General features: G+C 35.7%; 2 protein-coding genes across 2 annotated transcripts; both read right to left on the reverse strand.

Annotated features, from left to right (window-relative positions):
• Window positions 1–4,683: 4,683 nt before the first annotated feature.
• Window positions 4,684–5,482, reverse strand: LOC110628668 (PLAT domain-containing protein 3). Its single transcript, XM_021775460.2, has 2 exons — window positions 5,341–5,482; window positions 4,684–5,256 (listed from the first exon to the last, which is right to left on the reverse strand). The coding sequence occupies exons 1-2, from the start codon at window positions 5,443–5,445 to the stop codon at window positions 4,786–4,788; spliced, it is 576 nt and encodes a 191-aa protein (XP_021631152.1). The 5' UTR covers window positions 5,446–5,482; the 3' UTR covers window positions 4,684–4,785.
• A 5,925-nt stretch (window positions 5,483–11,407) lies between these two features.
• LOC110628582 (PLAT domain-containing protein 3) lies at window positions 11,408–12,240 on the reverse strand. Its single transcript, XM_021775327.2, has 2 exons — window positions 12,084–12,240; window positions 11,408–11,994 (listed from the first exon to the last, which is right to left on the reverse strand). Exons 1-2 carry the CDS (start codon window positions 12,147–12,149, stop codon window positions 11,530–11,532), a joined length of 531 nt encoding a protein of 176 aa, XP_021631019.1. The 5' UTR covers window positions 12,150–12,240; the 3' UTR covers window positions 11,408–11,529.
• Between the last annotated feature and the right edge of the window lie 1,746 nt (window positions 12,241–13,986).

Raw genomic sequence — 13,986 nt, forward strand, 5'->3', positions numbered from 1 at the left:
GCTCTGAAGCGCTCCACGTTTATCGGAGGTCAAGTTCAAGGCACAGATTGAAGAGTTCAGACAGGATCCTTTTCCGCTGAAAAATGTCTATATTTCCTCTCTCCAAGTATTTATACTTAGGCCCCATCAATCATCGGCCTGCAATTTTTTTTTTTTTCCAAAATAATGTTAGTTACTAAAAATTATTTGAAACAAAAATTTCATGATTAAGTTTTTAGAATATAATTTACACTAAAAATTTTAAGGATGCATTTTATTAGCGACGATATTAAATATGCATCAGAAAATATTAATTTTTATTGACTTTTTAAATATGATTTTTATTTTAAATATTTTTTAATATTATTTTAGATTATAATACTACTATAGTTATCTATAAATTAAAAATAAATAAATAAAAATAAATATGTGATTCTTGTATTTTAAGAGGATATTTTTAGTATTACTCTTTCTTTCCATATTTATATATATTATATATTCGTTACTTGTACAAAATATTTTTTAAATAACATTTTTAATTTTGTTGATATTTTCAAGCAAAAAGTGTTAAATTATCAATAATAAAAATAACAACTTTAAAAATTTTTTTAAAAAAATCATTTCTTTTAAAAAATATTATACTGTTAAATTTATTTATGATTTATTCATTTATTTTGTAGTAATTGTGAAATTAATTTTTCTTATGGTAAATGAATATTTTTAAATAATTATTTAATTACATAAAAAAAGTTGTGTATAATTTTAGTTATAAAAAATTATCATTTTATTTTAAAATAGTTACATATATAATTTCGCTATAATTAAATTGATGGGACTGAAAAAAAAATATTGTGATTAGTTAATTTTATAAAAAAGAGAATGCGAGATGATTAGTGTTTATGGCATTTATTCTGACACTCAAGTCAATAAATTAAAGAAATGATAAATCTAAAAAATTATTTAGAACTTAAGAGTAGTTGTATGAGAATAACATATTTTTATTTTTGTGATCATTAGTTTATATACCGTAAGAAAATGGATTTAATTATAGTATTTTCAGAAAATCCGACAGATGCTGACTAATTGATAAGGGATCTTGCCGGTTAATTGGTTGGGAATCCCGCGATTTCAGGCATAATAGGGATTTGCTGAATTGTGCATGCGGGCAACTTTATGTGAAGATTCAACCTCTTCAAGACATGACGAGTTTTGATGAAAAACCGGATGCAACAGTATTCAGGTCTTTCTTTCCACGGATGAGACCGCGTATCGATTTATCAGACCCTTACCGCGTGGCACTGTTTTATGGCGACAGCTCATGGCTTATTTTGTTCGATCGTTGTGTAATATCAGAAGTCCCCTCGCTAGTTTTCAATTTTTTAGATTCGAAAATGACAGTTATCTTCTCGATCTGGGTTACGTGGTCTATTTAGATTGATCTTCCATGCATGCATCATTTTGTCTGATAATTACCTTGTTTTGTAATTTTTATTTTTAATGAGAAATCTTTCATTCTATACTCTGTCATTATTTTCGTTAAGTGTTTATATGCTTGGTACTTGGTCATAACTCTCGTCCAATCATAGCTGAATACGACTTTGAATAATCTTTTTTAAAAAATGTTAAGGGGTTAACACTCGACCAGGCATCTGACAGTCTTTGCATTTTGTCATAAGATAACTTTAAACTTTTCAATGGGACTTACCCCAACCTTGTGACTCGCTTGATGGTTACCCACATCATGGCTATGAAATAAATAAAAAACCGAACTTAACACTTGGTCATGATAACGATTTAAAGGATTCTATTAATTGGGATTGATACCCGATCGTTAGCCTAATAGATACCCGCCTTGTAGTGCTTTTTGACATAAATTTATTTTTGTCTTTTGGGAAGTACACCAGAAGACTCGTTTAACAGTTACCTGCCTTGTGGCACTTTTTGATAGAAACTTGCTTTTGTCTTTTGGAAAGGACACCAGAAGACTCGCTTGGCGGTTATCCACCTTGTGGCGCTTTTTGGTAGAAATTTACCTTTGTCTTTTAGGAGGATACCAGAAGACTTGTCTGGTGGCTACTCACCGTGTGGTGCTTTTTGGCAGAAACTTGCTTTGTTTAACGGGACTAATGCCTGGATTATGGTCTAGAGAAACCCAATTATAGCATGGCGAAACCCGACTTATGGCCTTGGCATTAGATGCCTTGTTTAGCAGGACTAACATTTGAATTATGGCCTGACGGATTCTGCCTTGTGACCTTGCATAAAATGTCTTAAAGACTTTTTGTGGAACGAGACTAACACTCGGTTGATCGACGTGGCGTATACTCGTCTTGTGGCTTGAGTATAAAATGCATTGTTTAGCGGGATTAACGCCCAAATTATGGCCAGATGGATTCTCACTTTGTGGCTCGATATGAGATTCTTTATTTAATGAGACTAACACCAAGATCATGACCTCATGGATTTTTGCCTTCTGGCCTGACATGAGATACCTTGTTTAGTGGGACTAACACTTAGATCATAGCCTGACGAATTACATATATAACCGCTACAGGTTCACGGTCAGGGGTAGTTTTAAGAGTTGTTATCTCGAGTTCGGGTCTTCTCTCTCCTCTATTTTATCTTGCAAACTTTTGAAGTGTGTCATCCCTTATTAACCTCTCGATCTCGTCCCTTAGTTGTCGGCATTCCTTCGTTGTATGTCTCTGGTCTTTGTGAAAGTGGGAGTACTTGATCTTGTCTCACCTTTCGGCTTTCTTAGGGTTGAGTTTAGGAGGCCACCTGACTTCTTTGTTGTTTTTCCTGATCAACATTAGAATATGTGATCGTGAGTCATTTAATGGAATATAGTTCTTATACTTATCTTGGTCATCCCTTCTTCAGGAGACTGGGTAACTTATGTGGTCTTCTTCATATCCTTGCCTTTCTATCTTTTGATTTTGCTTTTGACTCGTCCTTTTGTCCTCTCTTGACGCTTGGACTTTGTCATCTAGCCTGATGCACTTATGGGATTTGCCCATTACCTGTTAATATGTAGCAGCTAGGTTCTTGATTAGGAAATTCATGAACTTGCCATTGTGTGTTCCTTTCTTCCATGGTTCACATGCTATCTCATTATTTAATTCCTCTACTTGTATTGTTTCTGCATTAAATAATAAAATAAAGCTCCTTAAAGACTTGTCCTCTCTTTGACAGATCTTTCGCAAGTCAAAGGAGAGTTTTTTAGGAGGTATACAAGTAATAAACCTGGATTTAAATAACATAGCGAATTGTGTAAAATTCTAAATTAAACATGGGCTCTGATGTTGGTACCATTTCGGAGCCAAACCTGTGAGTGTTGACAAAAATACTCGACACAACACGAAGTCGTTGATATTCTGAAACTGCATAGTTGTCCTAAAGATCACCAGGTGACTTTTGGGATCTGCTCTTCCTTCATATTTGTCCAAGCTTGGCAGCTTGAACTTGGTTGAAAAAATTTCTACTAAGATCACTTCTAACAGGGGCAAGGTATCATCCAAGCCATAGTCCTCCTCCTGCTCCTTTTGGTACCTTAGTATGACCCAAACCATATTCTAGTCAACGGTCTTTGGAGTCTCATCTGACGACTCTTCATCCCCCAATTTGTTGGATTGCTTCTATCCAAGTCCTTGGGGGTATCAATGGAAGCGTTCTCCCCTTCCTTAGGGGCCATGAATGATGCCTCTTCCCAATCTTTGTATTGCTTGAGAGTAGTGTGCAACCTTTTGATGTATTAGAGCAACAAAGATAACGTGAGGTGGTTGGCGCCTATGGCAGCCACTTCAGCGCTCAAGTTAGCAAACTGAATAAAAGAGCGAATGTAAAGAATTGTTTAGAATTCAAGAGTAATTATGTGAGAATAATATACATTTATCTCTGTGATCATTAACTTTTATACTGTATGAATATGGAGTTAATTATAGTATTTTTTAAAAATTCGATGGATGCTGGCTAATCGATAAGGGATCTCATCGGCTAATTAACCGGCGATTCCGCGATTTCAAGCATAATGAGAATCTGCTGGATTATGCCTGTTAACGGTAATTTTATGTGAAAACTCAACTTCTTGAAAGGAGAGAAAGTCTTGATAAAATTAGGCAATCATTATATAATACTAGAAATAAAATTTAAAATTTTATTAAAGTTTTAAAACACTTGAAATTTAGATCTTCAATTCTTTATTTTAAAGATAAATTTTCAAGAATTACCTCAATTTTCTAATATCAAGAAATTTATATTTTTTAAAAAGTAATTTTTTATATGCACGGATAAACTTCAATATTAATTGATGTATTATTACATTTTTTAAGAATATATAATGGCTAAAAAGTTAAATGCAATATTGCATGGCCAAACATATAAATTTAATTTATTAATTAAAATTTACCTCTCCACTGTCATTGAAAAAAGTCAAATAAGATTAAATCTTAACCATTTTAGAATTGATACGCTCTCCAAAATCTATTTTATCTTATTTAATTTTTTAGTAATAATTTTAAATTTTATTTTACTTTATTTAATTTTTTAGTAATAATTCATTTAAAAATTTACACCAAAAAATGAAATTTAATATTATTAATCAGTATAATTCAAAAGTAAATTTATACATAATTAGAAAACTATCCCATTTTTTTATTAATTTAAGTTATTTAACTGTTACTACTAAATTGAAAAAATAATTACTAAAAAGAAAAAGGGCGTCCACCTTTATTAATCACAGCTTAGACAATCATACAAACACACGTAGCAGAACAACCACTCTTAATCACCTCCCATGGAAACGCCTCATATGACAATAGATTTGAGTTCGATGTTGACCCCATTAGGACCTTTAAGATCATCGGCATTTGAATTACAATAGTTCTTGATGACCGTCAAATTATAAGGCGGCTCGTCACGGGCCAACCACTGATCTACCTTGAACTTCTGCTGTAAGCAAGGCTTATGGACGGCGGTAGTTGTCACCTCAACGTAGTTACAGTACCAGCCATGATACATTCCACTTCCATCAGAGGTCAAGTTCAAGGCACAAACTGAAGAGCTTAGACAAGGTCCTATTCCGCTGAAAATGTCGAGATTTCCTCTCTCGAAATAGTTGTACTTAGGCCCCATCAGGCCGCCCCATGACACCAGATCGGAGATCCCCACATACTCGCCGTAGGTGTCGTAGAGCCTGACACTGATGATGGAGTCTGTTCCTGCTCTGAAGATCGACCCAGTCCTTATATACATCGTGTACACGCAATCATCATCCGACTGCAATTTTTGTTTCCAAAATAATGTTAGTGAAAAAAAAAACCCCAAAAAGGCGGTTGTAGTGGAGGTTATGGAGGAACTTACAGAAACGGCGGCGATGGAGGCGGTGAGGAGAAGGAGAAATGAGAGAAGACGAGTGTTGATTGCCATATTTTGGGCAAGGAATTGCGAAGCTGTACTGTGTACCATGCAATCAGAGATTGAAATTTATAAATGGTTGAACTCGGAAGAAATCGGGGCTTTCTTGTCTTTTCCTACTCAGGGATCGTTCTGAGTACCTGAGGGCAACAAAGGAAATATACAACGTCCACGTGTAGTTTAAGTTTCCCATGATTACTTTTTCTTTTATTAAATTAATATTATTTCAGATAATTAAAAGGAGATAATCGTGGATAAGTTTAGACAAACAAATTGCGGGTGAATTTATAAAAAAAAAAAATTACTTTTTTATTTGTGAAATAGAGCATAATTGTAACGAATCAGAAATCGAACCGCTACCGGCACTAGAATTCAGATCGACTTAAGATTATCAGAATCCGTAGCAAACCTACTATACATTTGAGTACATGATAAAATCTCATATATAATCACACAAGACAACATAAACATGACATAACATATCTATGATGCAAGGGGCGTAGAATGGGTAAGCCTTAGTCTTTCTTTTACATCGTGTCAGGGGCGTAGAATGGACAAGTCTTAGTCTTTCCTTATCATATCATATTATATCATCTCGAGGGTTAGTGGGTCATCCAATATCCATCCACAACAACAGTAAATTATGCAATGCATCATATTCGTGAATTTTAATGCAAAACAACCTAATACATATACATAGCATTCGTGATGCGTAAATATACTTAAAAGTTTAGTTATTTTAAAAAGATAGTTCAGTTCTACTCACCTCTGGCTGACGTTCACTTAACACTGAAGCAATTATCTTACTGTAGGCCTCTTCGGTCTCCCAGGTCCGATTCTACACAGATGGACTCAAATGAGGGGCCAAACATAACTATTACATAACTCTAAACAACCCCAAACCCCCCCTCCTTAAACATACCAAAACATGCACATAAAATAAGCAAAAGAAGTAAAACAAGCAAAAGAAGGCTGTAACGACCCGGAAATCCGACCCGTTACCGGCGCTAGGATCCAGATCGGCTTAAGGCCGCCGGGACCCGTAGCAAGCCTACATACCTCCTGTAAACCTGTGGAATCCCATACATAACAACATATACATGATCTGTAAAAATTTTTCTTTTCTCTTATCCAAGCAAAACCTGTGCATGCACAAAATCATACATAAACCCCACACTGGAGTCCTCATCAAATACTCCAATGGGGTATCATCATCATACATAACAGCTTGGATAATCATGGTCATTAACATCATTACTCATTAAACACTCTGTACATAATGGGGATTCACACACCTTTAGGTCAAGCACTACTATAATCCTCAATACATCATCAAATCATTCATTACATTACATGGTCATAAATACTCATTACATCATGTTCATGTCCACTACTATCTATTACAACATACATGACTTGACTTCACTCTAGCCGACTTCTTGATCTATCCTGTACCTGCAACTCTGGGAATAAAGGGAGTGGGGTGAGCTACTAGAGCCCAGTGAGCAGAAACTAAAAACATTTGTTTTAATTCCTCCATTTTTAGGTATATTATTATTCATTTTATTATTATTATTATCATTTAACTTTTTCTTTCTTTTTCTTATTCATGCTTTCATGTATGCGCCATAACACAAACATTTCACAACAAGGATGAACTTGTCACCATTTAGCCCCTATCTTTCTTACTTATACATGCCGGGGGCGTAGAGCCGTAGCAGGCACACCCGGACTTCCATAATCAGTCATAGTGCCAGGGGCGTAGAGCCGTAGCAGGCACACCTGGACTCACATAGGCTATCATGACATACGAGGGCTAATGGATCATTCAACATTCATCCACATCAACAACAAAGTATGCAATGCAACATATTCGTGAATTCTAATGCAAACAACCTAATATTGCATGGCATAATGATGCATGGGCAATGCTTTATGATTCATTCATTTATTCATTTACTTTAAAACTTAAGGGGTTGTTCCACTCACCTGATAACTGAAGCTTTAACAACGAACTCTGAACGACTATCTCACAACCGGGGGTCTCGGTTCCTCGGGTCCGAACCTACACAGGTGGACTCAAATGAGGCACCAAACATACATGAACATGACTCTGAAATACTCCCCAAAAACCCCCTAAAACATCCTGAAAACATCACATGAAAACATGCAAGAAATGGCTGAACAGGGCACTTTCGGCGGCAGGTTCGGCGGCAGGTTCGGCGGCCGAAAGTCCCTCTGCAGCCGAAAGTCATGCAGGTTCGGCGGCACTTTCGGCGGCCGAACCTCCCAGACAGAGACGAAACTTGAGTTTCGGGGGCAGGCTTCGGCAGCCGAAACTGCCTCCACAAGGGGGTTCGGCTGCCGAAAGTCACTTCGGCGGCCGAACCTGAGTTTCTGCCGAAGGGCAGAAACTTGGCTCCCTTGTGTCCACAGCCTCCAAAACGCCTCAAACCTGCATAAACTTGTCTCTACACATGCATACACATCATACATCACACCTAGGGGTCTCAAACCATAATATACCCCAACTACAACACTTCAAACAACACATTTCCAACATACATTGTTCAAATCACAACATAAACCTAACAACAAGCCTAAACATGCATTCTACCCCATCAACTTGCATAAAACTTTCATAAAACATAAAAGAAACATAGATCGAAGCTTACCTATTGGAGATCGAGAGGAAGAACGACCCTAGCTCGGAAAATGGAGGGATTTAGCTCCAAGACTTCCAAGCTCCAAACTTGCTTAAAAACACTCAAAAACTTTTGTGGAACCTTAAAACTCAAAGAAAATGGTGGGGATTGAAGGAAAAACACAAGATTTGGGAGAGGGAGGTCGGAAGCTTGCTGCGGCTGAAAATGGGAGAAAACTCTCCCATTTCGGCTAAGTGCCCATTTTATAGGTGACTGGCCAGGCCACGTTCGGGGGCCGAAAGTGCCTCCGCATGCATGCAAGGTTCGGCGGCCGAACTTGGAGTTCGGCGGCCGAACTTGGAGTTCGGCGGCCGAACCTGCATTTCCCTCACTCAAAATTTTCGGGCGCCTAAAGTCCCTCCGAAAGCATGCATGTTCGGCGGCCGAACTTCGGAGTTCGGCGGCCGAACCTGGGTTTTCCTCTAAAGATTTTTCATTCAAAAACTCATTTAATATCTTACTTAAAAACATGAAATACATTAAAACATTTCATAAAATCATAGTTTTACCCTTCTAGAGGTTTCCGACATCCGAGGTCCCACCGGACGGTAGGGATTCCGATACCGGAGTCTAGCCGGGTATTACAAAGGCTGTGCAGGGGACTTTCAGCGGCAGGTTCAGTGGCCGAAGGTCCATTACAGATCCAAAAGTCAGGGACTTTCGGGAGCAGGTTCGGCGGCCTAACCACCTCACAGATCCAAAAGTCAAGGACTTTCGGGGGCAGGTTCGACGGCCGAAACCCCATCACAGATTCCAAAGTCATGCTTTCGGGGGCAGGTTAGGTGGCCAAAAGGCTGCCTCCACAAGCAGGTTTGGCAGCTGAACCTTGCTTCGGCGACCGAACCTGGGTTCTCCAGTTAGGCAGAACCCGATTCTGCCCTATGTACTCAGCCTCCAAAACTCTAAAAAAACATACATACTCACTCAACATGCATAAGGGGCATAAAAACTAGCTTAAACCCTAACAAACAATAACAAAAACTCATAAGAGCAAACATTCATCAACAAAACTAACACAAACATTAAAGTTTTAGATCTAACCATTCATGCATTTTTAACCATTTACTCCTTCTTAAAACTTAATTAAAATATAAGAAAAGCAAGGATCTAGCCTTACCTCTTGGAGATCTAAAGGTGACAGCAACCCCAACATAGAGATGAGGTAAAACGGTCTCCGGAGGTCTCCAAGGTTTCAAAACTTAGATTCAAGCTCAAATCTTCAAAAACCAAAACAAAACTCATGAATTTCTTAAGAGATTTGAAGGAAAAAACACAAAAGTATCAAATGGTGGCAAAGACTCACCTCTGCTCGAAAATAGAGAGAAAAACTCTCTCATTTTCGGGCTGAAGGTCTCTTATAGGTGGCTAGACAAAACCACCTTCGGAGGACGAAAGAGGAGGTCTCGCAGCGGCACCACCTTCGGCGGCCGAACTTGGGTTTTTCTTCCAAAACTATTTTCTTTCTTTCTTAAAACCTTAAATTTTTTTTTTAAAATTCATTTTATAAAAACCTTATTTTACCCTTCCTAAGGAGATTCTAGCCTTGAGATCCCGGATTCCAACGGAGATTCTGTCATAGGATTGAAATTCCGACGCCGGAGTCTAGCTGGGTATTACAATAATTAACGGATTCATCCTTTTATTTTTAGACTTCAACACTTTTGTTTTGAAATTTAATTCCGTCAAAATTAAAGGTTGAGGGAAGGACTTCCAAAAATACAGTTAACAACAGGAAAAATAATCGAATTACTCTTTTAACAATCTAATATTTTAGTTCCTGAAATTTAATTTTTATAAATTTATAAGTTCTTCTCTCAAAAAATTAAAGGAAAAATATGTTTTCATTTCAAAGATATTACATAATTAACAGATTTATCCTTCTATTTTTTGAATTCAACACTTTAGTCTCTAAAGTTTAATTTCATCAAAATTTTAAAAAAAAAAAATCTCAAACTCAATCTTCATAAATAAATAAAAATTTCAATAAATTTAAAATTTAAATTCAATAAAAATAACAAAAATCAAAATATATAAAATTTAAATTATTAAAAATAAAAGTTAAACCTCAATAGAAATTATTTTTGTGATGCCGCTCGTTATCGGTCACGACTTGCTATTTGAAAAATTCATTAAAATATCTCTGATATTTTAAAAAGTTTACTGATTAATTTTTCTGTTAATTTTAGTCATTAAGTATTGTAAAAAAAATCTAAAATACCCCTGATACGAAATGATTAATTAGTAAACATTTTAATAATTTGAGAGACCAACTAATAATTTCTTTTAAATTATAGGGATTAAATTAAAAAATATTTAGTAATAAAATTAATAGAAAAACTAACTAGTAGACTTTTTAAAATATGAGAAATATTTTAATATATTTTTTAAATTTAAAAGGTTAAATAGCGATTTTTTTTTATATTATAGAGATTAAATAGTAATTATTTTATTATTGATAAGGATGTTTTTAGAATTATATTTATTTTTTTTAATTAAGTTTATTAATTTAATAAAAAATTTTAACCGAGAAATTTTAGATTTTAATTATAAAAGTGTTGAATTCTAAAAATAGAGAGATAAAACCGTTAATTCTGTTATATATTAGAGATTAAAAAATAATTTTTTAAAAAAATTAAAAATAAAATTATTCTTTTCATTAGAAATAAAACTAAAATTAAAAAATAATTAATACTTCTTAATCCGCGAAAGTTATATAAATTTAGAGGAAATAATTTTTAAAAAATTTATAGATGATAAATTATTATTTTAGTTTCGATTAAGAAAAGTATGTTCATAAAATTTAAATTAATTTGGTAGAATATTTTTTAGCAAATGCAAAATTATTCTAATTTAATTTTAATCTAACAGATAAATTGAATATCTATTTTTCTAAAAATTATGTTCTTTTTTCCTATTAAAAAAAGCTTAGCTATTGAGACTTACGAAATTCATAAAATTTTAGATTAAAAAGATTTTTAAACTAAAAATTCATATTTTATATTAATTTAATATATTTAATTTTTATATTGATTTATTAAAGTAAATAGTTATCTGTTTACACATCAGCAGTTTTCCAATATATATAAGCACATATAGATTTTTCTGTTTGAATTTTCTTTACGTCTCTGTGTAAAAGAAATGATTTTATCATTTTATTTTTCTACAAAAATGAAATTCACATTTTAAATATTTAAAAAATAAAAGGAAATTAATTTATACATAAAATTATTTAATTTAATAATAAATATATGTGAATAAATCTGAAAGATTTTATAATCTTACATACAAAGCACCAGAAGATGAAGAGATGAGCACCGTGAAAAATCTGAAAACACACTTTTATTACTTATAGCTTCGACCATATATCACACGTACTAGAACAATCTCTCTTAATCATCTCCCATGGCAATAGTGCTTCCATGGAAACGCCTCACATGATAGCAGATTTGACTTTGACCTCATCACAACCTTTGAGATCATTGGCTTTTGATGCACAGTTGTTCCTAATGACCGTTAACTCTTTAGGCTCCTCTTTACGGGACAGCCACTCATCTATCGTGAACATCTGCTTCGAGCAAATCTCATGAACGTCAGTGGTTGTCACCTCAACGTACTCACAGTACCAGTCAGGATTCGTTCCGCTTGCATCAGAGGTTAAATTCAAGGCGCAGACTGGAGAGTGTAGGCAGGGTCCTTTTCCGCTGAAAATATCTAAATTTCCTCTCTTGAAATAATCGTGGTCAGGCCCCCGCAGGCCGCCCCATGACTCCAGATTTGAAATCTCCACATACTTGCCCTTGGCGTTGTAGAGCGTGACACTGATGATGGAGTCTGTCCCTGCATTGATGAGCAACGCAGTCTTTACATATATCGTGTACACGCAGTCATGCTTATCCTGCAATTTTTTTTCCAAAATATTGTTGGTGAAGAAAAGAAAAAGAAAAAGAAAAAGAAAAAAGAGGCGGTTATGATGGAGGAACTTACAGCAACGACGGCGGTGGAGACTGTAAGGAGAAGGAGAAAAGAGGCAAGACGAGTGTTCATTGTCATATTTGGGTGAGAAAATGCGAAGCTGTACTGTCTACCATGCAGTTAGAGATTGACATTTATAAATGGTTGAACTAGAAAGAAGGGATCGTTCTGAGTACCTGAGGGCAATAAAGGAAATATACAACATCTACGTGTATAATAAGATACCACGTGTATAGTAAGACACCAATGGATGTGCCCACATGGTAATAGGCAAAGTACCAATGGATGCGTCCACGTGTATAATAAGATACTACAAATAAAGGAAACCGAGGCTTTCTTGTATTTTCCACGTGTAAAATAAGATACCAGTGAATGTGTCCACATAATAATATTAATTATTATTATTCTTCCCACTTTTGTAGTTGAAGGTTTTACATGAGTAATTTAGATTAATGCCCTTTCACTTAATTAAAAGGAGAAAATTGTGGATGATTTTTCAAAAAATTAAAGATATTTTTATTAGAAATAAAAATCAAATTTAAAAATTAATCATCTATTTTTTGAAAAAAGAATATTATTTTTCCTCTTAAAAGGAAAATGTTTAGTAGGTGGTGGGCCGGATGGCTCAACGGCAGTTTTGTAAGCAAATAAGGCATTTTTTAATATAAAGAAAGTTAAAAAAAAACACTAGTATATAGTACAGAAAATGCTTTCTCGAGGATTTTGAAGTCTTGGCAGTTGAGGGATCCGAATCTGTTCTACATGAAAATGACTTTGTTAGGAAAAAATGGTATTCTTCACCGTAATGTTGATACCAATCCTTTGGGTCAAGGCCATCTTCTAGAAAAAATTCAAAGCCTCTTTTTCGTTTCGCCGTGGGTGGACTCATCCTTCTTGAGTTCCACATGTATATTCTAATTGGTCTAGAGTCGCCCAAAACTCCTAGATACCCTGTGATGCAGGATGAAGAATTTATTCTTTCAGCGCTTAAGGAAAGAGGGTATCCGATTAAAGAGAGTCTAGCGTTTTTTTCGATGAAGAACTAGAATTCTTCATTCCTCTGGCTATCCAGCTGATACAATTGGGAGAAGAGCGCAACACTTCGCTCGATTTTTTGTTGAAACAAAGAAAATGGAAAACCACCAGAATCCTCCAGTTGTTGGGATGCAATTGGGTGACAACTGTAACAGCCCGGAAACCGAACTGCTACCGGCACTAGGATCCAGATCGACTTAAGGTCGCCGGGACCCGTAGTAAGCCTGCTATACTGTCTGTGTACCTGTGAAATCCCATACATGATCATACGTTTTCTGTCAAACCATTAAAACCTTGTTTTCCTCCAGGGCTTAACCTGTGCATGCACTCTTTCTAGTCTATCAACTCATAATGTGAAGCCTGGTTTTCTCATATGCATTAACAATAAAAGAAACATACATACACTGATCATGTGTCTACAACAAGGGACTACAACTCTTATAAGTTAAGCACAAAGCTACACACTATACATTATCTTTTTACATGAACATGTCCACACTAGCTATTACATAACTCTGCTTCTTACACACCCTGCTGCACTCCCTCTGGACTCTGAACCTGCACAACTGGGGTTAGGGGAGAGGGATGAGCTATACAAGCCCAATGAGCAGAACTAGAAAACATAATCTGAAAATCATGATCTCATGGAATGCACAACAGCACATCATCTCAGGGATAGACATGACCACCAAAAATCCCAATCCTAAAAGGATGCCTGGCCTAGCCAGGTCTTACAACCTCAATCTGCCTGGCCCAGCCAGGTCTTATCAACTCTGCCTGCCTGGCCCAGCCAGGTCTTACTATCTCTGCTGCCTGCTCTAGTCAGGTCTTACCTACAGATGGCTGCCTGGCCCGGCCAGGTCTTATAACAGAGCTTGGG

Source organism: Manihot esculenta, chromosome 12 (genome assembly GCF_001659605.2).
Source record: "Manihot esculenta cultivar AM560-2 chromosome 12, M.esculenta_v8, whole genome shotgun sequence".
NCBI lineage: Eukaryota > Viridiplantae > Streptophyta > Magnoliopsida > Malpighiales > Euphorbiaceae > Manihot > Manihot esculenta.